At 57.4% G+C, this 25,238-nt stretch overlaps 2 protein-coding genes across 5 annotated transcripts; one reads left to right on the top strand and one right to left on the bottom strand.

The window, feature by feature from the left end:
- The first annotated feature begins 552 nt into the window (after positions 1 to 552).
- Positions 553 to 18,708, top strand: SLC9A3R1 (SLC9A3 regulator 1). Its single transcript, XM_035026090.1, has 6 exons — positions 553 to 1,461; positions 13,069 to 13,230; positions 14,074 to 14,227; positions 16,263 to 16,303; positions 17,496 to 17,585; positions 17,821 to 18,708. The coding sequence occupies exons 1-6, from the start codon at positions 1,000 to 1,002 to the stop codon at positions 18,010 to 18,012; spliced, it is 1,101 nt and encodes a 366-aa protein (XP_034881981.1). The 5' UTR covers positions 553 to 999; the 3' UTR covers positions 18,013 to 18,708.
- A 1,762-nt stretch (positions 18,709 to 20,470) lies between these two features.
- Positions 20,471 to 25,156, bottom strand: NAT9 (N-acetyltransferase 9 (putative)). 4 transcript variants are annotated; one of them, XM_035026091.1, is made up of 7 exons: positions 25,104 to 25,156; positions 24,382 to 24,467; positions 22,772 to 22,881; positions 22,090 to 22,233; positions 21,404 to 21,463; positions 21,109 to 21,203; positions 20,471 to 20,998 (listed from the first exon to the last, which is right to left on the bottom strand). In XM_035026091.1, exons 2-7 carry the CDS (start codon positions 24,456 to 24,458, stop codon positions 20,864 to 20,866), a joined length of 621 nt encoding a protein of 206 aa, XP_034881982.1. In that variant the 5' UTR covers positions 24,459 to 24,467; positions 25,104 to 25,156; the 3' UTR covers positions 20,471 to 20,863. The 4 variants fall into 4 exon arrangements, with proteins under 4 accessions (XP_034881982.1, XP_034881983.1, XP_034881986.1 ...); XM_035026092.1 differs by lacking the exon at positions 25,104 to 25,156 and adding an exon at positions 24,924 to 25,070; XM_035026095.1 differs by lacking the exon at positions 25,104 to 25,156 and having other exon boundaries at positions 20,922 to 20,998; positions 21,109 to 21,123; positions 24,382 to 24,899.
- Positions 25,157 to 25,238: the final 82 nt, after the last annotated feature.

The following is a 25,238-nucleotide window of genomic DNA, read 5'->3' as shown; positions in this document are numbered from 1 at the left end:
GGCTCCTTTCCCTCTGCCTTGTACTCAGAGATTGGTTACCTGACTCTGTTCTGCCTCTCTTCCCCCACTTAACTGGCCAAACGCTGACGCCAGTGCTCACACCCTTGTCCTAGGTGACCTGTCTTCAGTGGGCAGCCCTGGGAAGCCTGGGCTCCCTGCTGAGCCCTCATACTGTCCCAGCGAGGTTGAGAGCCCGCACCCTGTAAGCGTGTCCTCGGACAACGCAAAGCCCATGAACGGGAAAATATCGTTATTCAAGCAACTTTATTGGGCCGGAGGTGGACCTAGTCTTACTCGTAAGACTTCTGGGACCCCGCAGCCCCGGAGCTGGAGCGGTTTCCCCGGCAACAGTCGCTCCCCACCCCCTACCCTCCCAACCCCTCACTGTGGTACACACAAGGATTTAGCGAAAGGTCGTTAAAACGTTAGAGTCCTTTATTCGTGGGTTGGCTCTCCTCAATCCCCGCCAAAGGTCGGGAAAACCAGAAGCCTAAGGGCCCCTCTGCCCAGTACTGGGAACGCGCCCCGCCCCCCGCCTCAACTTGGGCCGCTTGGTAACAAACACTTCCACTTCCTGAGCCCTCTTTCTTCTCGCGCCGCGGGGCGTCGCGCCGAGCACAGGACCCCGCCCCCGCGCGTTCCCATTGGCCGGCGTCGTTCACCCGGCCCGAGCGCCCCTGTCCGTGGTCTCTGATTGGGCCGCGGTGTCCACACCCTCGGTGTGGCCCCGCCCCCGGAATAAGGGGCCGGAGCGGATTCGAGATCGCTCAGACGCCGCGCTGGGTGGGGATTGGTCCACGCGCCCCTGCTTCAACTGCTCGCAGTTCGCCGCCGCCGCTCGCCGCACACCTGTTCGCTCGGCCCAGCCGGCGGCGCGGGGATTCTGTGCAGTGCTTCCTCCCGCCTGCCGGTCCGCAGGGCGGGGAGGAGGGTTGAGCCGTCCCGCCTCCGGCTCCCAACGGGGACCCAAGTCTCACTACTGAGCCGTCGCAGGGCGAGATGAGCGCGGACGCGGCGGCCGGGGCGCCTCTGCCCCGGCTCTGCTGTCTGGAGAAGGGCCCGAACGGCTACGGCTTCCACTTGCACGGGGAGAAGGGCAAGGTGGGCCAGTTCATCAGGCTTGTGGAGCCCGGTTCGCCGGCCGAGAAGGCGGGGCTGCTGGCCGGAGACCGGCTGGTGGAGGTGAACGGCGAGAACGTAGAGAAGGAGACCCACCAACAGGTGGTGAGCCGCATCCGCGCGGCGCTCAACGCCGTGCGCCTGCTGGTGGTCGACCCCGAGACCGACGAGCGGCTGCAGAAGCTGGGTGTCCAGGTCCGGGAGGAGCTGCTGCACGCCCAGGACGGGCCCGGGCAGGCCGAGCCGCCGGCCGCCACCGAGGCGCAGGGGGCTGGTGGCGAAAATGAGCCGCAGGCCGCCGCGCCGGAGCCGCACGAGACCGAAAAGAGCCGTCCGGAGCGGGTAAGTGTGGACCCTGACCCGGCGGCGACTGCAAGGGGGTGGGAGGGGGAAGCGGGAGGAGACCCAGGCACCCCTTGGACGTCCAACCCCGCGCCTGCCTCCTCTTTCTGAAACTAGATCCTCGAGGGGGCAACTGCTTCCGCCTACCGACAGGTCGCACTGGCTTGGGGCTGCGTCCCGTTACCCCCACGCTCTTCCCAGACTGGGCTGGGACCCTGAGCGTCTTGCCACCTGCACTTCCTGTCCCTTGGCCTTTGGGAGTGGGAGTGAGGGAGGGCAGCTCAAGGGAGTGCAGTCCCCTTTCCTCGGCCCTGTTGGCGGTGTCGGTTCCCATTCTTCGGATCCCCGCAATCCTTCCCCTCCTCGGCCACCCCACTCCCAGCAGCCCCAGAGGTGCCAGCTTCCTCCCCGGCCCCTGTGGGGGGTAGCAGAAGCTGGGGTGAAGCAACCGCCACGCCGACTTCAAAGAGCTGGAGGAGTAACAACCCCCTTTCCGTCCGGAGCCCCGGCACAAGGAGGGGAGGGGTCGCGGACAGGGTTCTCCAGCACCGCCCCACCCTCGCCGGCTGGTGCGTGTATCATTAACTTCAGCCCGGCTGGACTTCATCCTCCTGAAGTACAGTGTGACTTTTAAGAGAAGGAGCCCCACCGGCTCAGGGCGATGTGTGGGGGTGGGGTGCGGGGAGGAGGTGCAGAGGCGTCTCGGGGGTGGTGGCGGCTCTGCCACCCAGAAGGATTTATGAGTCTCAGGAATGTGAGGAGTAAGCGCTAGCTTGTATCTGGGAAGGGGAGGGGAGGACCTTGGAGGAAGAGAAAGGGCTGGGAGGAGGGTGGGGAGAGAGTGGTCGGGTGTCGCTGGCCATGCAGAAGCCAGGGGAACTCACCAGAGGCAGGTGGTCTTGCCCTGTCATTGTCTGTCTCACTCCAGTCCCAGGACAGCAAGCAGGCTGGTTGCTTTTTGCCCATGTTTGGTGTTTCCCAAACGGTCCCAGTTTGGATCAGCGCAGTAGGAAAACAGGAGCTGTGATGAGAGCCTTCTGTCCCCAGAGAGTGAAGGGGGAGGCCTTAGGGTGCAGACTGCAGGGAGCAGAGCCTGGGCCTCCCAGGGCCCGTTTGGCTTGCACCAGCCCTCCACCTGGTGGCAGCGTGTGGCAGGAGTGTCCATGATGCCATCAGAAGCCTCCCTGGACAGAAAGGACACCCTTCAGCCTTAAGGTAGAAGGTGGATCTGGAGAGGACCAGCTGGTTTGGTGGAAGTGAAGGAAGTGAGGTCAGCAGGAGCCCCATCCAGCCAGAGCTGGGTGCTGGGAATACAAGGGCCGCCAGGGTCCCAGTTCCTGCCACTGCCAAGCTGGCATTGGCAAGGATGGGGGAGGGGTCGGAGCATCCCTGGCAGGGGTTTGACACCAGGGAGTTGGAACCCATGACCTCTGGTCTCAGGCAGAAATCCAGTTTGAACTTTGTGCTGAGCTGAGGGTATCGATTTGCCATTCCCTTTTTTTTTTGGACTTCGGCACTGGCACAAGTAACCACCTCCCCACTCCCCCTCCCCCGCCAAGATGCCTTTATGTTCAGCTCCTCCCCTTGCCCTTTCATTTTTGTTTTCGGTTTGTTTTTGCTGCTGGGGCAGGAGGATCTGGGAGAAGGTGGAGGATGCCAGGGGCTTGGAGGCTTGACCTAGCATAGGCACTCCCACCATACCATCTGAGAAAGCAGCCGAGCTTGACTCTCCTTTCAGGTGACCACAGAATCGGATTCCCCCAGATGGTGACGGGACATCTGCATTTGTGCGCACTTTGTTAGGCCAGGAGTAGGGAATAGAATACCCTCCAGCCGGTCCTGGGGACACCATCACCAGGACTCTTGGGGTTTCAGGTCAACAGGCAAGTCACAGAACTTCTCTGAGCCTTCGTTCTCCCATCTGTAAAATGGGGAGTGACACCTGCCTCCTCTAGGATTTTACAAATAGTGGGAAGTACTTGAGCCCCAAGTGGATGCTGAATTGAGCGCCTTTCTGCCCAGGCATTTGTGCGAGGACGCTTTCCTCCTCATGCAAAGCCAGTCCCTCTGGTAGGAAATGCCCATGAAATCTGGTATGGTGGCCATGCAGGTGACCCACCCTGTCACTGAAAAAAAAAAAAAAGTTGGGGCGCCTGGGTGGCTCAGATGGTTAAGCGTCTGCCTTCAGTTCAGGTCATGATCCCAGGGTCCTGGGATCGAGCCCCACATCAGGCTCCTGGCTCAGCAGGGAGCCTGCTTCTCCCTCTTCCTGCTCATGCTCTCTCTCTCTCTATCTCTGTGTCTCAAATGAATAAATAAAATCTTAAAAAAAAAAAAAGTTAATAAACATAGTATGACTTTTTCCCTAAAAGGCATCTCATATAAAGAATTTGAGTTTTACTAATTAGTTTTAGCCTGAATTTGTTTACAAAGTGGAGACTGTTAATGGTATCTTCATTGGTTCTCACAAGTGAAAAAGGTGTTAGGTGGACAAGTGCCACGCAGAGATTGGGTGGCAGGTGACATCTCATTGGGAAGACCAGCCTGGGTCAAGAATCCTACAGGGCAGAGGGTGTGGGGTGGCTGTAATACAGTCTGAGGAGGGGGGGGAGGGGACTTCCAGCTGTGCCCACCTGCTCCCTCGGTGGCTTTCCTCACCCCCACCCAGGAAGGTTCAGCAACACCCCTGCTCACAGCCCCCACAGTCACAGTGGTGGGTGGGCAGCAGGCCTGAGCCGCCACAGCTGTGCTAGCTGGGCCACCTCGAGCCAAGTGTCTTTTTTTTTTTAAGATTTTATTTATTTGTCAGAGATAGCGTGAGAGAGAAAGAGAGCGGGGGGGGGGGGTTTGGGGGGAGTAGAGGGAGAAGCAGGCTCCCCGCTAAGCAGGGAGCCCGATGCGGGGGCTCGATCCCAGGACCCTGGGATCATGACCTGAGCCGAGGGCAGACGTTTAACGACTGAGCCACCCAGGCGCCCCAAACCAAGTGTCTTAACCTCCGAGGCCTCTGTCTCCTCTTGTGGAAGTTGGAGCGTAGCAGCTGCTACATGGGGTGGGGATTACACGGGCAGGTCTGTAAAGGCAGTAGCTTCGTGCCTGGCACTAAGTTACTGCTCTGCAAACGTCTCTGTTGGTATTTGAATTGGTAAGTATTTCGCTCGTTACATGCCCCCCGCCGCGGGGCAGCCAGCCCTGGACCTGCCCCTCCTTGGGCTAGTGCAGCTGTGTCCGAGCCTGGCGCTCTGTGAACGCTCGGTCGGAGGCCACTGCTCTTGAATAATCAGAAGGTGCTCCACAGCCCTTCCCAATCTGGCAGCCCAACGATACCCATCAGCCTGGGAACCTACTCCACGAGGCACACTCTGCAAAACCACTCACGGCCCGCATAGCCTTACCCTGCAGGCAGAATGAGCGTTTTCTTGGCTCCCCTCCTCGTGTCTGTCCTCTACGTCTTTTATTGCTATGAACAATCAATATTCGAATCATCTGTTCATGATCTTGACCCCTTGCAATGGTGAGGAGGGCGAAGGCTGTGGCTGCTTTGTGTTTCTAACCCCCGCGCTGTGCCTGGCACAGAGTAGGGAAGGGCTCACATAATTTTTGAATGAATGAATGCATAACAGCCATTAGGCACCTTTATCCTAATTCATCTCAGTCCAGCACACCTGGGCCTGTTTGTGCCTCAGGCACACCCAGAGATCGAAATTCCAGGCAGAACCTACCCACTCCTTTTTCTTGCCTGCTAGCGTCTTCCATCTGGGGACTAGAAAGCTAAAATTGTCCATTGTTGCCTGCAACTCTCAGCTTCTACCTCTGTGAAATGGGAACACCAGAACCCACCTTGCAGGGTTTTGGGGAGATTTGATGAGATGATAGGAGTGTGTGTGTGTGTCAGTACCCAGCTTGCGGTGCATTCCTGCCAGATCTGACCCTGATCCCAGAGGCAGAAACAGCTCAGGCTGGGATACCTGCCTGGTTCAGTCCATGGAGCGTGTGACTCTTGGTCTCGGGGTCCTGAGTTTGATCCCCACATTGGGCACAGAGCTTACTTAAAAAATAAATTTGGAGTGCCTAGATGGCTCAGTCGGTTGAGCGGCTGCCTTCAGCTCAGGTCATGATCCCAGGGTCCTGGGACGCAGAGCTCCACATGTGGCTCCCTGCTCAGCGGGGATCCGGCTTCTCCCTCTCCCTCTGCTCCTCCCCGCCCAGGTCGCTCGTACTCACTCTCTTTCTTAAATAAGTAAAATCTTTAAAATAAATAAACAAATAAAATTTAAATTAAAAGAAAAAGAAACAGTGCGGGCACCCTAGGCAGCAAGGTGGGTGGGTGGGTGGGCAGAATTCACTGGCAGCCTACCAACTTCTTTCCCAGGACAGGCAGGCCATTTCCCACTGGCCAAGTTGGAGTTTGGGAGGGCAGAACAGAGTCTGAGCTGTAGGATGTTTGGATTTTAGACAGGGTATGTGATAGTTTGAGTGTTGGTTCCTTCTCTTAAGCCATATATTTGGGATCTCCTTCTCCCCTGGTTCCTACCTTCAGGTTCCTGTAGAGTTAAATCAATAATTCTGGAGGTAATTCTCTTGGAGACAGAATGGGGCATCCTCCGTATGTCTAGATGCGGGCCGTTCTCTTCCTCTCCAGACTTCCCATCCCATGGGGCCCTGGGGAGGTGGGCGAGCACTTAGGAATTAGTGCTGCAGGCCATTTACAGAGAGGCCAGAGTTCTCGACCCCAGTATTAGATGTTCCTCTGCTTTTCGCTGCTCTGAGATGGAGTAACCCGAGCAGGGAAGGAAACTCAGAGTTCTAGTGCAGCCTTGTGCCATAAAGATACTGATGTCCATTTCACAGATTCCCCTGTGACAGCCCTGCAAGTTAGGTATTAGTTTCTCCATTTTGTGAGCGGATAGTAATTATTCAGTAAATGACAGCTATTATTTGTGTCTGGCAATGTGCTGTGTACTAAACATGCCTTATGTTGGGGTGCTTGGGTGGCTCAGTCTGTTAAAGCATCCGACTGTTGATTTCCACTCAGGTCATAATCTCAGGGTCATGAGATCGAGCCCCAAGTCTCTCTCTTTCTCTCAAATAAATAAATCTTTAGAAAAATAAACAAAAAAAATAATATGCCTTAACGTCATTCAATCTACAAAACTGCCCATGAGACAGATATTAGCCCCCATGGTCTACATGGAAACGGAGGCTTGGCCGGTTCAGGTGGGTGGCCCCAGGGCTCTCAGCTAGTGAGACCTTACCACATGGATGGGGGTGTATCTTGGAACCCGGCCCTCTGACTCCAGTGCCTGCACATCCATTCAGCCACGCTTGAGGACCTGACTGTCCAGCTGGGTGTCTCTGCCCATCACATTCTGGGCCACATAAGAGCCATCACAGTGGAATAAATTCAGGCTGCTTGCACCAGCTCCTTGGAAGGAAGGGTCCCGGTAGCTTCTGTCTGTAGGGGGTATCCTTCAGCACCACCAGGAAAATGCGTCAGCCCAGAAGTGGCCTGGCTCCTGGCCCCACCCTTCTCCTGTGATGGGCTGGGATCTGGAGTCTGGCCACCAAATCTCTACCTTACCCCAACCCCCTGAGTCCTAAGAACCCACCCTTGTTGGCTCTGGGCCTTCCTTGTAGCACAAAGGGCCCCCGCTGAAGGCCAACCTTAACTGTTGGCCTTGGCCTTCTTTCACCCCTGGAGTAGGACAACTCACCATGTCCCTGGCCCTCTGGGCAATGTTTGGGTTCCTGTGCCTTAGAAAAGGATGAGGGGCACAAATTCCCTAATTCACTCATTGTTGTGTCATCTGAGGCTAGAGCTCTGACTTCCTAGAGTCAGTCTCCTGCCTCCCCTGGTTGTGTTATAAGGTCATGGTGCCCAGTTCAAGTATGTGTGTGGAAAAAGAAAATAGCAAAGGTCTGTGTATGGGAAGGGTGATTTAGAAACGTGTTTTGCCGGGGGCAGGGGGCACCTGGGTGGCTCAGTCAGTTGAGTGTGCACTCACGATTTTCAGCTCAGGTCATGATCGCAGGGTCGTGGGATAGAGCTCGTGTGGTGGGACTCCACGCTCAGCAGAGAGTCTGCTTGAGATTCTCCCCACTTGCACGTGCACACCGTCCCTAAAATAAATAAATCTTTAAAAAATAGTTTTGGGGCTGACAGCCTAATGATTGAGGGTGAGGCCTCTAGAATATCAGCAGGCCATTGTGGCAGCCACTGGCCATGTGTGGCGCTTAGAGCTTGAAATGTGCTCGTCCCAGTTGAGATGTGCTGGAAGTAAGAAATGCACACCAGATTTTGAAGACGTCCTACGAACAAAAAGACATAAAATATGCTGTTAATAATTCTGAAGTGGGTATGTTGAAATGGTAGCAGTTTGGGCATATTATGTGAAATAAGATAATTATAATTAATTTCTAATTTCTTTTTTACTTTAATGTGACTACTGGGAAATTTTAAATTGCCTACCTGACCGACATTCTGTTCCTGTTGGACAGGGCTACTCCCCACCTGAGTTTAGAGCCTGCCTTCTCCTCCCCTCAGCTGTGTACCTGAGCGATTTATGTGATCTTTCTGAACCTGAGTTCCCTCATCTGGGAACTGAGGGCAAGAGTACCTTCCTCACAGGACTATAGTTGGGTGTGAATGAGAAAATGCACAGAAAAGCCTGGCGCGGTCCTTGGCACCCAGTAGGGGCTCAGTAAACATTAGCTTCTAGTTGTTATTTTAATAGAGCCCCAATTACACAAGCTCTCTGAAGGTCTTTGTCCCTCTCAGGACAGCAGTTAAATCCAGTGACTTCTGGGAGGAGAGTGAGGATGCATTGCCTGTGGAGCAGGCGGGCATGGGGCGGCCAGCCTGGATGGTGTCCAGCCAGGCAGCAGCCCACGTACCAGCCTACTCCGTCCCAGGCTTGCCCAGCCCTGGGGAGACCTGAGCCAAACTCCTTCGGGTGGGTCTCTGGCCAGCACCAGGAGAAAAGAACCAGAGGGAGAAGCTGGCTCAGGGCCCCTGCGTGGGGCCTGGGAGAAGAGCTCCCACTTTAGCATAGGTCTCCCTCCCAGATCCACCCAGCTGGGCTCCTGAGAGGGGCCTTCCCACTGAGAAACAGGAAGGACAAGATCAAGGGCTAGAGGAGGTCCTTTTTTGCAAATGGAGGTGTCCAACATCCCTCAGTCTGCACAGACCTGGGTGGGGAAGGTCCTGTAGGGTGAAGTAAAGCCACACCAGGGCCGTGGGGCATGGGTCAGTGGCTGCCAAGCCTTTTTTTGTACCTCGGGTGAGGAGAGGATGCCTTTAGCCTAGAGCTCAGGACACTGGCCAGCAGTCTGAGCTCCTGGTCACTTCCCAACCTGCCCTGAGGACGGTGCCCCCTTGCTGCCCAGTCACATGTCACCCTCAGGCCAGGCCAGCTCTCGCCATCCATCATGGCTTCCTTGAAGAGCTAGCACCAGACCCAAGCTTGTGTCTCTAGAGTTCCGTGGAACAACCAAGCTGCCTCCCAGAGCAGCTACCGTTCCCAATGCCCAGCATACCCCATATCCCACCCCCACCAGAACCACTCCCCTGGCCCCCTGTCGCCCACCCCATTGTTGGGGCTGATCTCCCTGGGGCATCAGGCTTCAATCTTATCTGCATAAACAAGAGCCTTTGGCTGGACTGGGCTGGGCTGGGCTGGGGGAAGGGCAGTCTTGGGAGGTGAGGGTCACCTCTGTTGTTCCCCTAGCCACCCTGGTGGTCTTCCTGTTCTACCAGCCCATTCCTTCTGGGGCCCAGAGCTGGCTGGCCTTCTGGAAGCAGCCTGGCTGTTTTCTATAGGGCCCATCACCATGACATCGGCCAGGGAGGGGCTGGGCCCAATGGGGCGTTGGCCCCCAGCAGCCCTCCTGCAGGAGGAACAGGGAGCGGCCCTGGGCCTGCTCCCCAGAGACGGGCACTGGGATTAGGGTATCGACTTTCCTCGGCTTTCCAGGTGGTTGCTAGTGGCGCCTATTGAATTCCCCATCCGTCCACTCCCAGGGCTGCAGGGCGGGGGGGGGGGGGGGGGGGGTGACTGGGTGGCCACTTGGGGCCGGGCTGGGCTCCCTGGGAGAGAAGGGGGAATGGAGGGGACAGCCACGGGGGCCTGTCACAGGACTTGGGACAGCCTGACAACCTGAGGGTGGGAGAAGTCTCCAGGAGAAGAGTCTGGAGGCAGCTCTCTGGCAAGGTCTTTTCTGGAAAGCTTGTCTGGTGTTGCCTGGAAGTGAGACTCAGACCCACCCCGCCCCCCCAGCCCCCCCGCTCATTTGCACTGTCCTTTGGCCACCGTTGCCTCTTGTTCCTTCCTCTTGCTTCCGAGTCTCCACCAGGCTCCTCACTGAGCAGGTCCTGATTTCTACTTCTGACCTGTCATAGTTACTGGGAGCCCCACCTGGCACTCTGAACGCTCTGAGGCCATGTTCCCCTTGAAGTTGCCTCCCCACTCCCAGCTCTGGACCCCTCTGGAGCTGGTACTGTGGCACAGGGCCCCTCCCAAGCTCCCGGGGGCACACACCAGGCCAAGATGGCCTGGACTTTCTATCTGCCCCCTTTCCCCAGAGGCAGGATCCAGATTCTACTTCAGCGCTGGGGGTGCAGGCCCAGGAACAACAGTGGCCAGGCTCTGCCCAGGGACTCCTCCTGCCAGCACCAGCCTCCACCCTGGCTGCTGGGATGGGCTCCTCTGATGGGCTGACTCAGCATCTGGCAGTGACACCTCCTGGAGACAGCTGAGGGAGGGGTGGAGAAAAACAGGCTGGTCTCCTTGGAAGAAGAGAAGTCCCCCCCCCCCTTGGGAAGGGGGGGAGCCCCCAGGGACTTAGGAAGGAGGGAGCTGGATGGGACTCTGTAGGTGTCTTAACATTTCAGGAAACCAGCTGGAGCTTCTTGCCCCCCTGCTCAGCCACCCCCCAGAGGGTAATGGAGCAGGTCCCAGTACAGGGGGAAGGGAGCAGTGGGGGAGCTGAGCCCCATTTCCTCCAATCCCCATGGCTTGGGACTGGCAGAGGGGAGCGAGGTTCAAAGCAGGCCCTCCGCCTTTAATGACAGAGCACCAGACGCCGTGCAGGGAAGCATGCCCATGCCAAGGATCAGTAAGAGAAGCCTGCGGCCCTGAGACCCAGGCCTGACCGCCAGGCTGCCCCAGCCCAGGCCTGCCCACTGCTGCATCGCTCATCCCAAGCTCAGGCTGGAGCTCTGGCTGCAAGAGGCCTTGAGCACCCGGAAGGAAGGCTGTGGTTTCATCAGCGACCAGCTGCCTCCCAGCAGAGACCGCCACCACTGTGGGAGAGCAGCCCATGTTTATGACTCCCGCTGAGGCCTCCTCCCAGTCTGGACTTGGGTCCTTCGGGGCCAGCCCATGGATGGTGGAAGGAACACAGGGTCCAAGTCAGAGACCTTGTGGGAGCTCCGGCTCCTCCACTATGAAGCTGGGTGACATCAGGCAGCGGGCTTAACATCTGGACTCTCCGTCTTGCGAATGGGGGTGACCAGCCCCAGCGAGGTTGCTATGGGAAGGCTCTTTGGAATGAGAGGAGGTGGGGAGAAGCAGGGACGTCAGAGCTGCTTGCACCACCTCCCCCCCACCCCCCTGCACGATTCTCCTCCCTGCTTTCTCAGGGTGATTGCAGGCTCTGCCTGGCTGGGGCAGAAAGCTGAGCCTGCACGGTGGTGGCAACTGGTCAGACCTGTTCCTGCTCACCTCGGCCTGGGGGAGGGCTGGCGGCTTTGTGGAGGGATTAGCTGGAGGGGAGAAGAGCCTCACTTACTCCCGAACAAGATCCTGTGGGGGCTGCCAGGGGATAAGCAGCCCACGCAGGGAGGAGGGGGGCCCTCCTGGGATTGCACCCTGCTGACAGGGAGAGCTGGGGAGAAGAGGATGCTTCACAACCACTGGGGCCCCCCTCTGCCCCCCCCCACTTTTTTTTAATGCTTGCTTCTCTGGCTTTGCTATTGTATGGGGTGAGAGGAGCCTGCTGAAGGAGAAACTAGGGAAGGGCCCAGGGCCTCTGGCCCAGATCAGGGTGAACACAGGTCCAACCATCACCCCTCCTTCCTGTCTTCCTCTCCACAACCCCCACCAACATCCTGAAACACGGAAAGACCTGCCTGGGCAGTTGAAGGAAGGCAAAGTCACCCTTCGGCCACCCCCAACCCCCATGAGAGTGGAGGGGTGGGGAGCCCCAGATGGTAGCTGCCTCCTGGGACTGGCAAGTTGGGGCAGGAGGCCTGTAAGCTCTCCTCTCCTTCACTGCCTCCCTGGCCAGCTCTGCTCCCAGCTGGGGACTGGCGTTTCAGAGCAGCCTGGCCCCCACCCTACCCCCCAGAATCTCCCTTCTCGGATTCATGTGAATATTCTAGTGGTCCCAGCACTGGGAAGGTCTGCACGTGCACAGGGATTTTGAAGTTGTGAAGTGTTGCCACCTGTGTGAATTACCTCACTCGGCCTCACGGCGACCCTGGGACCCTATAAATGAGGAACCAGAGGCGCAAGAAGGAAATTACTTGCCCCGGGTCACAGAGCTAGTAAGTAGGGAAGCTGACCCTGGGGCCAGGGCCTTGACTCCAGCCTTCACTCATTGCCTGGTGGCCTGGGAGATCACCGGGCACTAGCTGGATGGCTGCTGCAGCCCTGCCCAGGCCTGGGAGGAGGGGAAGAGGGACCCCCAAGTCAGCCCTTGGGCTCAAGCTTCTGGCCAAGGTTCCAGTTGCTTGGCCCATGCACACCCAGATTCCCTCCATTGTGTAAATGGGTCCTAGGGCTGCAGCGTCTAAGCTAAGCTGCTTAAGTTGGACCAAGGATGGTGAAAACCATTTTCAGCTGAGTGTCCAAGTGCTGGAGAAAAACCTACCTAAGCCCTTTCAGTCCCCACTCTGGGCCGTGGCCACAGCCACGCTGGGCTCCCTGCAGCCTAGCCCTGCTTTTCATGGCCCCTTCCCCATTCAGGTTTCCCCAACAGGGCCTTTGGGGTTCTGCTGCTTCCTGTGCCCCCAGCCTTCTGCTGGTGGGGGTCCCTGTCCTGTCCAGGACCCCTGGCTGTGCTTCCCCCGGGTCTGGGGTCATCTGGCCGCCTGCTGCCTTTTGGCTGGGCCGTTTGGTTTGGATGGGGAAAAGGCTTTACTATAAACATGCTGACCAGCTTTCAGTAAACACCTGCCCTGTCTCCCCTGCTGCAGAGAACTGGGTACCAAGGGGCCCAGATCCCCAGTCACCCAGCCAGGCTAACAGCCGTGCCACCCCCACCCCAAAGGGGGCCAGACTGAACTTTTACAGGGGAGGGATAAGGTAACAATCAAAATAACACAGTTAACCTTAGACTGTCACAAGGGGAGGGACTTGAGCTAAACTGGTCCCACTTCCCATTTGCCAGAAGGAGGTAACGGCTTGGATGGGGCACCTGGGCAGTTTGCTACGATGCCAGGTCTTCTGGGTCCCAGCCCAGCATTCTCTCAAATTGCTCTGTGGGATCTCAGCAAACTTGTCTGGTTCCCATGTGTTCCCTGGGCGGGGGGTGTCAGGCACCTGGCAGGGAGGGCGGGACCTAGGATGACGGAGAATGGCCATGGACCCTCCCTTATCCCCACAGCGTGAGCTTCGGCCCCGGCTCTGCACCATGAAGAAGGGTGCCAATGGCTACGGCTTCAACTTGCACAGCGACAAGTCCAGGCCAGGCCAGTTCATCCGGGCAGTGGACCCAGACTCGCCTGCCGAGGCCTCAGGGCTCCGGGCTCAGGACCGCATTGTGGAGGTAACGCTTCTCGCCCTCTTTCCAGGCACCCCCTTCCTGCCTACCTCCACCCAGATAAGCAGTTCCTGGGGCAGCCATCCCACCACCTGCTCCTTCGTTGGCCCAAGGGGTCCAGGTGGCACATAGATCCCAGATGGAGGGAGGGAGGGAGGGAGCCAGAGAGAGGAGAAGCATGGTGGGTGGGTGGGTGGGCAGGAGGGAGGGAAGGAAGGGTGGTGGATGGTGGGTGGACTTCTTTCCTGCCCCCACCTTCTCTGGGTTCTTATTCACTGAGAGACACACACTCAGTGGCCCAGGGTTCACCCAGCCATTCCAGTAGACGTGTGGGGCCGCCCACAGTTTCCTACTGCCTGAGGCCTCCATGCTGGCAGGTGCACTCAGACACTCTTGTGTGGTGCTCAGGAGGAAGGGAAACATGAACCCCGTGCCATGGGCAGGACCCAGAATCTCAGTCTTAGAACCTTAGAGCTAGAACAGCTCTCCCAAGACTTCTCATTTTACACGGGAGCAAACCACGGTCCAGAGCGGGAAGTCAGACGTAAGTACATAGAAACGCTTGGGCCCATCCCAGGCCTGCCCGATCTTTCCTGTCCTTCTATCACAGCTGTGTTTGTTTAGTCTTTTCTGGATATTTTCTTTGGCTTTTCTCATGGGTCCTGCCTCCTCATTTGATTGTCAAGTGGGAGGACCACTTGGCTTAGTTCAAGACTCCACAGGCAAGGGGGGGGTGCTTCGCATCCCCAGACTGCCAACTGGCCGAGGACACGAAAGGGACGGTTCATACCACCCCCACCTACCCCCCAAAACTGTGCCAGTAACCCCAGCACCCCCCACCCCCCACAGGTGAACGGGGTCTGCGTGGAGGGCAAGCAGCATGGCGATGTGGTGTCTGCCATCAAGGCTGGTGGGGATGAGACCAAGCTGCTGGTGGTCGACAGGGAGACTGATGAGTTCTTCAAGAAATGCAAAGTGATCCCATCTCAGGAGCACCTGAATGGTGAGCAGATGGCAGCCCCCAAGTCAGGAATGTTGGCCAGTGCTAGGTTTTACTGTGTCCCGGGTGAGGGGGGGTGCAGCTTCCTGCTTCAGAGCTCCCTCCCTCTCCTTCAGGGGAGGCCAAAAGCGAAGGTTGGGAAAGAGGGGCCTGATGTCAGGGAGGAGGTGGGATGGCAGTGGGTTTCTGCGGACTGCATAGGACAGGGTTAGGCCGGCCCAAGGGATGGCGGGACAGGACGGAGGTACTTATTCCCAGACCAAAGCTGCAGCACCAGAGGGAAGCCTCAGCCCCCAGCCCCTGCACCCTGAGCAGGTTCTCCAGGCAGCGCTCGTGCAAGGGAAGGGTTAACTCCAGCTTTGCTTGGTCAGATCAGGAGTCCAGTGACAGGGGCCCAGTGCCTCCCCTCCCTTCTCAGGTTGTCTTGGAAACCCAGGCTCACTGGCTCTAGACAGCAGTGGGTCCCTCCTTGGTCCCTGGGCTCCTGCCCTCCCCATCCCCCATATCAGGCTGGCACCTCCCCCTGCCCAAGCCCCAGCCAAACAGGGCCAGGCTACTGCCCAAGGGCAGGGAGGAGTTAAAGCTCTTCTCCCTGGTCTGGACTTTCTCCCTGGAAAGTTGGGGGGTGGGGGGGACGACCTCTTTGGACTTTGCAGTGGGTGGGGCCTCCTTAAAGGTGTCAGGGTTTTATTTTGTAGGGGGGTGATCCACCTAAAGGTCCTGCCACAGACTTAAGATTCCTAGGTGGAGGGGTCAAGTGGAAGCCAACTCCAGGCATGGAAGGTGGGGCACCACCTTACCCTTGTTTCCCAAGTTCACAGAAACCAGAGAACTCAGATAGTGGCTTTCTTAAGTGAGGGGGAAACTGAGGCCCCGAGAAGCCCCAGCCTTGCTCTTGGCCACATGGTATGGGGAAGACAGCTGAGATCTGGATTCCACACAGCTTCTCAAATACCTTCCCCTGAGGCCTCCAGCATCCTTCCCCCACCTACCCCTAAGAAATCAGCCCTCAGACATTCCTTCTTATCTCTCTGGCTGGGTGGGATGGGCCGCCAGTGATTGTAGCCTTCAGGCCGGAGGAGCCACACAGGGAACGGCCTGAGGGCAAGTCTCCTCCCCAGGTATCTGGTGGGGGGGGGTCCTCCAGGCTGCCCTCCGCTCCTCCCAGCAGCCTGGGGCAGGGGGGAGTGGGTGAGGGTCCCTGTATCCCAGCGAGCCCCAGCCCAGCCCACTGTGGGAAGAGGGTGGGTAGCAATGGGGAGGAAATGTGACAGTCAGGTAAGCCCCACGTCCAGGCCAGCCGGAAAGATGCGTGTTCATCGTAAACTAAGAGTTCAGAAGAAACCCACCCAGGCTGGCCAGCCCCAGAGGTGGAACGGTCCTGCCTTACAGCCAGGTGGGGCCCCTACCTGAGTGAGCCCAGTGAGGGGGACCCCAGGCTGGTGTTCTCTCCTTCTGAGCACCCACTCACCCGCACATTGGCAAGCAGGAGTGGGGATTATTTTCTCCTTCAGCTGAGGCAGGTACTAACCAGAATCTGGGGTGTGGTTCCAACTCTGGTGACGCTTCCTCTAGGAAACATCAGGCTCTGGTGCCAGGCCTGGGGATCTGCATTTCTAACAAGCTTCCCAGGTGATTCTCAGGCAGCCAGCCGGGAATTTCCTCCCCCTCTAGGACAGTGGTTTTAACAAATTGCTCATTACCCATCCGTGGTTCGCAAGATCAACTTAATAGGCAGAGACTAGCATACTTCTTTAAATGAAATTGAGCTGAAAGTACTGGAGAGCATTACAAGGTAGTAAGGGTCAATGTCATTTTGTGAAACTTGTTACACGCAGTCTGTGTGTGTGCTGGGTCATCAGAATGTCAGCAGTACTTCCCGAGGGTTGCAGTCAAGAGACCCAAACACTGATGTAGGGCACAAGGTCTAATTATGGCCCAAACCCCGAAGCTCTCCCTCCTCTCTGGGCGCTACTCCATCCGTATTCCCCAGAGCTTCTGGACTCACCTCTGCTGTTTTGTTTTTTTCCCTTCCTAGGTCCCTTGCCTGAGCCCTTTACCAACGGGGAGATTCAGAAGGTAAAGGCAGACCCTCTAATGCTTCTCTGGCTCTCAAGCCAGGGGCTGCAGGAGAAGGGTGGAAGGTGGCATGGTTGGGACAAGGACGGCGGTCTGGCTCAGCTTGAAACTCCCGTTTCCAAGCTGCTCCCTCCTGAGCTCCAAGCTCTGTAACTGCCGGTGCACCCCTCAACCCCCATGTAGAGCCAAGGCAGTTGGGAGGGAGAGGCCTAGCCAGGCCCCTCTGCAGCCCGCCATCCTGGTGACAAGCCCCGCCTTCAACTCCCCACCGTACAGAAGAGGCCATTCTTCCCCCCAAGAACAGAGCTTCAGTGTCTGGACGCACACTGCCTGGGCCCTGCTACTTCCAGTCTGGGTTGGGAGAACAAAGCCCCTCCTCCCCTCCTCCCTGGGCTGAGGGGAAGAGAAGGCAGTGGAGGCTGGGGAAGAGATGGTGGGGCCTGGTGCCAGCTGAGGCCGCAGAGGAACCCAGGCGGAGGCTGAGCACCAAGCTGAAGCCTTGGCCAAGACCTTCACTCTGGGACAGGCTGGCGCAGAGTCAGACCACAGAGCTGGAGCTCTCTGAAGGGTCTGCTCAAAGGGCTCCCATCCCCAGGGGCCACTGTGGGAGTGGGGGGGGGGGTGGCCCTGGGCCACCTGAACCTTCTGTCACTCCATCTGTGGGCCTAGAACTCTCATTCCCCTTATTCCTTCAAAGCCCTTCTTAGCTGCTTTGAGGTTAAGGTTTCAAGATTCCTGGGGTCAAGTCCAAGGAAACACGTGGGCTGCAAGAAATTCAAGGAGTATCACACAGTTCCCTGTGCCAAGCAGAGGCCCTCAGTATCTCCACACTCCATGAAGCCCCTCCATGGTCACTGGCCCAAAAGGCTAGTCAACACTGAAGGCTACTTTGGGAGAGCTGGGGAGTTGGGGGGGCTTGTGAGCAATTCAGTTAATCCCACAATGGTCCCTCCCACCTGGGTGGTGGAACCAGGCTGCTCTCTGATCCTTAGAGGAATGTAAAACGGCAATCCCCAAGCCCCCCCCCACCCCCTCCCCGGCAGACTCAGGCAGTGGGGCTTTGGGGTCGATGGGAAAGGCTTGAGTGGAGCTTCTCAGACCGAGGCACCTGTCTTCCCTGGGAACACCCTTTCTCGTTCAGGACTTCCCCACCCCACCCCTTGCCCACCCACACCCTTCCTCTTTGTGCCAGGAGAACAGTCGTGAAACTCTGGCCGAGGTGGCCTCCGAGAGCCCCAGATCAGCCCTGGCAAGATCCATCTCCAGTGACACCAGTGAGGAGGTAGGCTGCCGGCTGGGCGGACAGAGGGTTGGCACTGGGTTACAGGAAGCCCATTCCCAGGCCACACTCATTCCTGGCACACCAGCCTGCCTTGGAGGTCACATGCTATGCCACATTCTGTCCTTGTGACCTGGCTTCCCTGGGCACTGCCCCAAGGGAGCCACCTTGCCGAGGCTGAGGACCAGGACGCCTGGCCAGGCGCTGACTCCTGCCCTCTGCCGCTGCCTCTTTGCAGCTGAATTCCCAAGACAGCCCCAGGAAACAGGACTCCACGGCACCCTCGTCTACCTCCTCCTCCTCCGACCCCATCTTGGACTTCAACATCTCCCTGGCCGTGGCCAAAGAGCGGGCCCACCAGAAGCGCAGCAGCAAGCGGGCCCCGCAGATGGACTGGAGCAAGAAAAATGAACTCTTCGGCAACCTCTGAGCATCCTCCCTCAGGCACCTGGCAGGGCCTGGCCAGCTCCCAGGCCCCAACCCAGCTCCTTCACCCTCCTCCTCACTCACTCCCTGTCTCCGCCCCCACCCCACCCCCAATCGACACACAAATCAGCACCAGCATCCCCCCTCCCCCGCATCGGGTGACTCTGATTTTTTTAGAACTATGCTCTTCCCTTACCTCCGGGAAGGTGAATGTGTTTCCATCCTGCCCCAATCAGAAAGCAGACTCTTTCCTGATCCTCCCCACTGAGTGCTTCAGCCCCTTGCCACTCCCCAGGGACATCACTGCAACCCACACCAAGCAAGACCCGGTGAGAGGTCCTGTTCCCTCGTGACCCCAAGTGATGACGGAGTCCAGGGTTGATCAAGGACTTCATATGACAGCAACAGCATTGTGGAATGGACATGGGTCCATCATCCTTGAGCTGTGGCTTGGGCATCTTATTTTTGTTCATTTGATTTTTTTTTTTGAGTGCAGTATCAGAGTTTAGAGGGATTTTTTATTTCCTTGATTAACATGATTTCCCAGGTTGTTGCATCCAGGACATAGCGGCAACCTCAGCCTTAAACTTTGTTTCTGCTCCTACCCTGGAGCCCCAGGCAGCATCAGAGGGTCTAACCCCTGCCCAGCCACCCTATTGTAAGGAAACTCCATCAGAAATTCAACTGGCTTCCAAACTCCCTCAGCCTCTGTGTCTTCTTTTAGAGCTCTGGGTGTTCCCAGGGTAGCCTCTGGCTGAGAGGGTGGGGTACAGCTGGAGGGGAGGACAGTCCAAGCTTCTTGGACTCCAGGCGGGGGGAGTAGAACGTGGGTAGCTGTGTTCACAGGGCCTTGGGCCCCGTAGCTGCCTGGGCTTTGCACAAGTCCCATGAGAATAGGACCTGCCCAGCTCCTGGATGCATGCAAGGCTGCCCCCGAGAAATCTTTATTGTAGGAAGTGGAAGGAAGATCCACATGCTCAGAGAACTTCATGCAGTTTCTAATTCAGAGCACTGAAATTGTGAATCCCGATGGAGCTGCATTTGGAATGCAAAGACGTGGCTTTAATCTCTCCCACTCACAGCCAGTGAGGTGCGGGATCCCCAGGAGTGGCCAGAGCTCGCACCGGATTCCCCATCTTATCTGGCTGTGGACATGACTGGAGGGTCATGGACATGGTCCAGGACATGCTCTGTGGCAGGTGGGGTGGAGGGGACTTTCCAAGGGCAAAATAACCTGCTCCTCCTCAAGAGATCCAGGTCTCTTCCACCCCTGGCACCTGAGGCCACATCCTGGAAGTCAGCCAGGGTGGCCAGCAAGGGCTGAGGCTGCCAGGCCCAGTGGAGGGAAGGGAAACTGATGCTCAAGGACACCACTTATCAAAGAGGAACCAGGGAGCCCCTAGGGTTCAGAGAAGGCTGGGTCACTATCTGGTCATCTTGGCCTCCTGTTAGAGCTTAGATTCCCACCATCCTTAAGAGAAACCATTCAACCCTGGCCTCGGGCCTGCCCCACCCCCTCCCAACCTTGCCTCTAGCTTGTGACCCCTAGTGGAAGCCCCTCACAGGTAAGCCAAGCCTAAAGACTGCTCCACGGGGCAGCAAAGGGACCCCCCCCCCCCAACCTCACCTGTTGGGTGGGGAAGCCGGGGGGGCCTCTGACAAAGCTGACAGAACTCCTGAGGGGCCAGACACACAACAAATCCCTTTGTACTCAGCAAGCAAAGTCAGATCTAGTTTTTCTCCTGCGTAGAAGTGTTGGAATACACCAGATGGGGTGGAGGGGAACTGAGGACCCCAGCAATAGTTCCAGCTCCGCTACCTTGAGCAAAGCACCGCAACTCACCTGAAGGTTTCCCCCTTTGAGAATACCAAGTATCCTCGAGGGTCTCTTCCATGACCACATTTTGAAATATATCTGGCCTCTCAATGGCCACGAAGATTACGATGGGACACTTGGGAATCATGAGGTGTCCTGTGTCCTGTTGCCCGGCAGCCCCGCCTTCCCAAACCTGTGCTTCCGGCGCCCCCTTGTGGCTGTCAGGCACAGCGGCCCCCAGAGGCTGAGAAGCGAGGCAGAGAGAGTTGGGAGGTCACAGGTCCCCTTCAGGAAGGTACTGCTGAGTGGCTTCCGCTTCTTCCTGCAGCCCTTACAACTAAGCAGCGGCTCCAGGCCTCCCCAGTAGAGGGGTGCTCCACAAGGAGCTGCATCCAAAACACTCTTGGATCCAAAGAGGAGGAAGAAGCAAGGACAAGGATACTCGCCCACTTAGTTTCCAAGCCACCTGTTGTTCAGGGCCTAGCTCGTTCACTTCCAAACTTCTTGTCACACAGCCTGCTTCTACAGGACAAAAGCAGACTGAGCTCCTCCTGCCCCGATCCTACCACGCTGGACTGGATGCTGCAAGCTGGGCCTTCTGGTGACTCACCTGCACATAGGCCCAAGGAAAAGCCAGGAAAGGTGCTGTGCAGTAGGCTTTACTCCTAGCCAGGGCCTCCACCCCAGGGTGGCACCTCTGGCCTTCCATTCACCAGGCCCCCATTCGCCTCTGCTCCCACCTCCACCCTGCCTCCTGGGGGTTTACGCTGTCCATTCCAGGTTCCGGGAGTCCAGGGCTGGCCAGGAGGATGGGCTAGCCCTGAAGTCACTCATCACATGGCCAGCCTGAGGGAGGCCAAGGCAAGTCCGGCCCAGAGTCGGAAGGGCCCCACAGGGAGATTCCCAGGCTACAGAGGGGCCAGGGGCACTATGCCCCAAAGGCCCTGACAGTTCACCTTCTGTTACAGGGCTCTGGGCTTTTGGACTGCATGGTCCCAAACCCCCATTCACACAGGGTGGCTGCCAACAAGGCCAGCTGTCAGTGGGACTCCGACGACCCATCTCTATAGCACTTCTCTTCCACATGGCTGGTCTGCTCCAGAAGCCACTGCCGCTCGTGCTCGTTCACTGTCAGCCTGAACGTCACCTCTTGGAAGACGCTGCTCACGGCCACCTATGTGAGCCAGGGACACCAGGGGCAGCTAAGTTACAGCCACAAGCTCTAGCACCACTGGGCCCCACCGCCCGCCCCGGGCCTCGCCCTCCCACCAGCGACATCCTTACCTGCTCAAAGTGAAGCTTCCGGAACATCCGGATACTCGGTTCATTTCCTTGCCCAATTTTAGCCTCAAACTTGGTCAGACCTAGTTTGGTCACTCCTCCCAGAGAAGATCGGAGAGAGGGACGAGCCACAGGATGAAGCAACCCCTCATAGCCCCTGCACTTCCTCTCCCACTTTGCAGTGGAGGCACCTGTCACCTGGCCCCCACCCCCCACCCTGAAGAAGGCCTGCTCCCAACATGCCCCCGCCCTCACCTGGGGCCTGGCCACTTCTCCACTGTCTCTCAGGCTTCCTTACCATATGACATCATCATGAGAACAGCCTCGGTGCCTAAGCCTTTGCCCCTGCAGCTGGGCTCTAGGAGAAACAATGGCAATCACTGGCGCCGTGTGCCAGGCTCCACCGTAGGCACGGCTGTGAGGCAGCCAAAACCTCATTTCATCCTCAACTCGGCACGGCTGGTACTATTATTGCCGTTGTGCAGATAGGGAAATAGAGTTGAAACGACTCGCACAAGGGCTCCCAGCTTAGAGGCACGCAGCAACCCGACCCCAGAGCCGACCCTTTAACCTCAGTGTCCTGCCTCATCAGGACAGTCTTAGGGGAAAGCTGGGGACCAAGGAGGACACAAACTAGAGGGGCTCCCCCCGCAGCACGGGAAGATGCTCCAGGGAAGGTCATGTATTTTGGGAGGGTCCCCAGCACTCAGGCCCCCAGCGGGGATGAGGCAGAATGAAGTTTGAAGACCCCCCAAAACCGAAGGTTAAATTCACCCCTAAGCAGAAGACAGGAATAAAGCAAACGACCACGGGTGAACCAGCAGGCCACCGGAGTGCCAGGCGGCAGCGTGCCCCAGCTCGGTGCCGGGCTCCCCAGTGCGGAACCTCCCACCGAGCTGAGTGCCTTACGCAGCCTCAGCTGGCTCAAGGTTCAGCGGTTCCAAGGGCCAGAAGGGAGGGAAGGCAGGGCCAGGTGGAACCAACCTGCGATCATGATCTCAATCTCCCCCAAGGAAGGGTCCCCTAGATCTGTGAGAAAGAGGTTTACATCTCCCGCCATGCAGCTCTCTTCAGTGGTGCTCAGCTGGGCCTGCCATTTCTCTGCATCCAGCACAATGAACGTACACTCTAAGGAAAGAGGCGACAGGGTTATCACCTACCCTCCCCGAGGAAGGGAAGGGATGACAGTCTTCCTACCCAAACCAGAGAACTGTAGAGCACTGTGTGCCAGGAGGAAAACGGGCCCAGAGCTTCCTTTAGCTGATGCCAAAGCCCTAAATTTGCCTCACGCAGGAAAAGACGGGGAGTCCAAACAGCAGCTATATTCTCAGAGAGCAGGAACCACAGCTGCGTTTGAGCAAGAGATGTGAGGGGCAGGGCCTCGACTTACAACCAGAGCCCCACATGCTTTCCTTCCCCTAAATCCTTCCAAGCCTGATGCACTGAGTGGGGAAAAAGACAAAAGCCTCAGTCACAGGGACTGGCTTCCGTGGGCATCAGGGTATGACGGTTTCAGGCACCTTCCAGACTTTCCATGAAGGGGTTTTCATAACGTTACTGGGACCCAGGAGGGCTACAGCTGGAATGAGAAACGGAGGGAACCTGGAAACGGCCTCTGGAGCCAGCCCTCCCGCTGCCAGCCCAGCCCGGGGCCGGCGCTCCTCACTGGCCGCGTCCTCCCGCCAGCTCCGCTGCATCGAATACTCCTGCTCCAGCGTCAGTGGCTCGGAGGCGGTCAAACGCTGCAGCTCCTCGGATTTCATCCACTCGTGGTACCTGCAGGGACGGGGGAGGGCCTGATTCAGAAGTACAGGTCTGAGAAGTGGGTGGTAGGAAAGAGAACCCCACAGGGCTAACACAGGGCTCATAAAAGATCCAAGGAGGGGCGCCCGGGGGGGGGGGTCAGTCAGTTAAGCGTCCAACTCTCGATTTCGGCTTAGGTCACGATGTCCAGGTTGTGAGATGGAGCCCCGCACCAGCCCCGAGCTGGGCATGGAGCCTGCTTGGGATTCTCTCTCTCTCCCTCTGCCCCTCCCACTGCTCACACTCTCTCCTCTCTTTAACAAAACAAAACAAAACAAAAATCCAAGGAAAGGGTTATAATAGCTCCTTAGGCGGAGGGCCACAAGCACAAGACCTAGAAGCAGGCTGGTCTTCTAAGAGACCAGCAGGAGGGATCAGTTCTGTCTACCCAGCTTCCCATCCTGTCCCAGGGGTCAGAGCGGAGTAGTCTGAAGTCAAACATTCCTCAAATTCCTGAGCAGAAGTATATGGCAAGCTGACATCAGTAAGGATGGCTGGACGTATCTCCACAAAGGCCAGACAGGAACCCCCAAAAAGAAAAACTACAGGGGCGCCTGGGTGGCTCAGTTAAGGGTCTGCCTTCAACTCAGGTCATGATCCTGGGGTCCTGGGATCGAGCCCAGTAGAGCCCTGAGGGTGCTCCCTGCTCAGCAGAGAGCCTACTCCTCCCCTACCCTCTATCCGCCCCCCCCACCGTGTGCATGCGCTTGCTCTCTCAAATAAATCAAATCTTTAAAAAAGAAAAGAAAAACTACAAGTAGAGAATACACCCCTACATCACCACCATCCCAGCCTACAAGACATTTGCCAACTGCCCCAGCAAGAGACCCACCCTGAGACTCAGTTCTGGCCTTTCAAAACAGTAGACATCAAAACAACCCATCAGCTCAGTTTGATGACAAGCTACCATCATGTCTTCAAGAACTGAGCATATTTGGAGCATCTGGGTGGCTCAGTTGGTTGAGCAGCTGGCTATGGGTTTCAGCTCAGGTCATAATCTCAGGGTCCTGGGATGGAGCCCCATGTCTGGGCTCCATGCTCAGCGGGGAGCCTACTCCAGGATTCTCTCTCTCCCTCTGCCCCTCCCCCCCTCACTCCCACTCTCTCTAAAATAAACAAATCTTAAAAATAAAAAAAAACTAAGCATATTCACTGGCAACAGAGGAATGTCACTAATTTACAATTACGCAGTTTCTTTTCTTACACCCATTTAGTTTACATAAAATAATTGCTTGCTGAAAGTCCAAAAAAGGAAGCTGAGAGGATGAAAGGGAAAAGCTGAGGGAGGGGTGACTTCCTCCAGGGAAGTCTTCATCCTCTGCTTCAGTGCTCACTTCTTTCTGTAATGACTTCTCACAGCAATGTTTCTCCTTCTTAGAGGAAACAGCCTCTGAGATTTGGGCTAAGGAAGGCCGACCCTCCTAGCTGCATCTTGGAAAGCTGGTTTGCACCCCATATTAGCAGGACTGTTACCTAGGCACGTGCTCTGCAGTGTAGGGTACCAGCACCACCTTCTTCCCCAGCAGCAAGGTGTTCTCATTTGACCTCATGGTAGCAGCCTGCAGGAGGGGAGGGCAAACACCAGGACCCTATGTTTCCTCCCACTTAGGTTGGGAGCCCTGGGCCTTCAGTTACCTAAATGCCTCCCAGAGCTAAGTTGTCAGAAGAGCCTTGGTCCTTCTTTCTTTCCAAACATTTCAGAGAACACGGACTCTAGACCCCTTGCGAGAAGGCGAAGAGGGCCGGTTAAAGATAATTACAAAATCCTTGCGTCGCATCTCAAGGGACTAGGCCTGAGCTCGCCATTTCTGCGTGTCCCTTCCATCCCACCTCGCTTAACTACGAGGCCTCAAGCCCAAGCACCAAGACTTAACCCCAAAGCTCCCATCACGTGCCCCCGTCCCGAGACTCCGCCCCAGGATCAATCTTCAGCCCCGCTTTCAAGCTATTTCCAGCCTTTCTCCCCAGCAACCACCCCAGCCACCGGACTCGGGCCCTCTCTCCTCCCGACCCACCAAGCCAGGTCTAGCCAGGCCGCTCCGGGGTGAGGCGAGCTTAAGTTCTCAGTCCCCTCCCCTTTGCGTGGACCCGTAGGCCACTCTCCTCGATCACCCCAACCGCCGGGGTCCCGGAGCGGCTCAGCTCACACCCACTGCCCGCCGAAGAAAGCGTCCCCAGCAGAGAGGACGACCCACCTCTTCCGACCCTCCCCGCTTCCCCTCCGGCCCGCTGCCCCCTTCCCGCACGCGCCCGGGAGCGCCCCTCCCCCGTTTCCGCCACGCAGACGGCAGCCGCCCCGGCCCAATCCCGGCCCCGCCTCCGCGAGGCGC

This window comes from Mirounga leonina, unplaced genomic scaffold (genome assembly GCF_011800145.1).
Source record: "Mirounga leonina isolate KUSES-001 unplaced genomic scaffold, KU_Mleo_1.0 Mir_197, whole genome shotgun sequence".
NCBI lineage: Eukaryota > Metazoa > Chordata > Mammalia > Carnivora > Phocidae > Mirounga > Mirounga leonina.
This window is presented reverse-complemented; position numbering and strand designations above follow the sequence as displayed.

Coding starts and splice junctions, on each gene's coding strand:
- SLC9A3R1 (XM_035026090.1), top strand. CDS start 1,000: ATGAGCGCGGACGCGGCGGCCGGGGCGCCTCTGCCCCGGCTCTGCTGT. Junction 14,228..16,262: donor ATCTCAGGAGCACCTGAATG/GTGAGCAGATGG, acceptor TTCCCTTCCTAG/GTCCCTTGCCTGAGCCCTTT. Junction 17,586..17,820: donor CCAGTGACACCAGTGAGGAG/GTAGGCTGCCGG, acceptor GCCTCTTTGCAG/CTGAATTCCCAAGACAGCCC.
- NAT9 (XM_035026091.1), bottom strand. CDS start 24,458: ATGAGGTCAAATGAGAACACCTTGCTGCTGGGGAAGAAGGTGGTGCTG. Junction 21,464..22,089: donor GATTGAGATCATGATCGCAG/GTTGGTTCCACC, acceptor TGTTTCTCCTAG/AGCCCAGCTGCAGGGGCAAA. Junction 21,204..21,403: donor TCTCATGATGATGTCATATG/GTAAGGAAGCCT, acceptor CTTCTCTGGGAG/GAGTGACCAAACTAGGTCTG.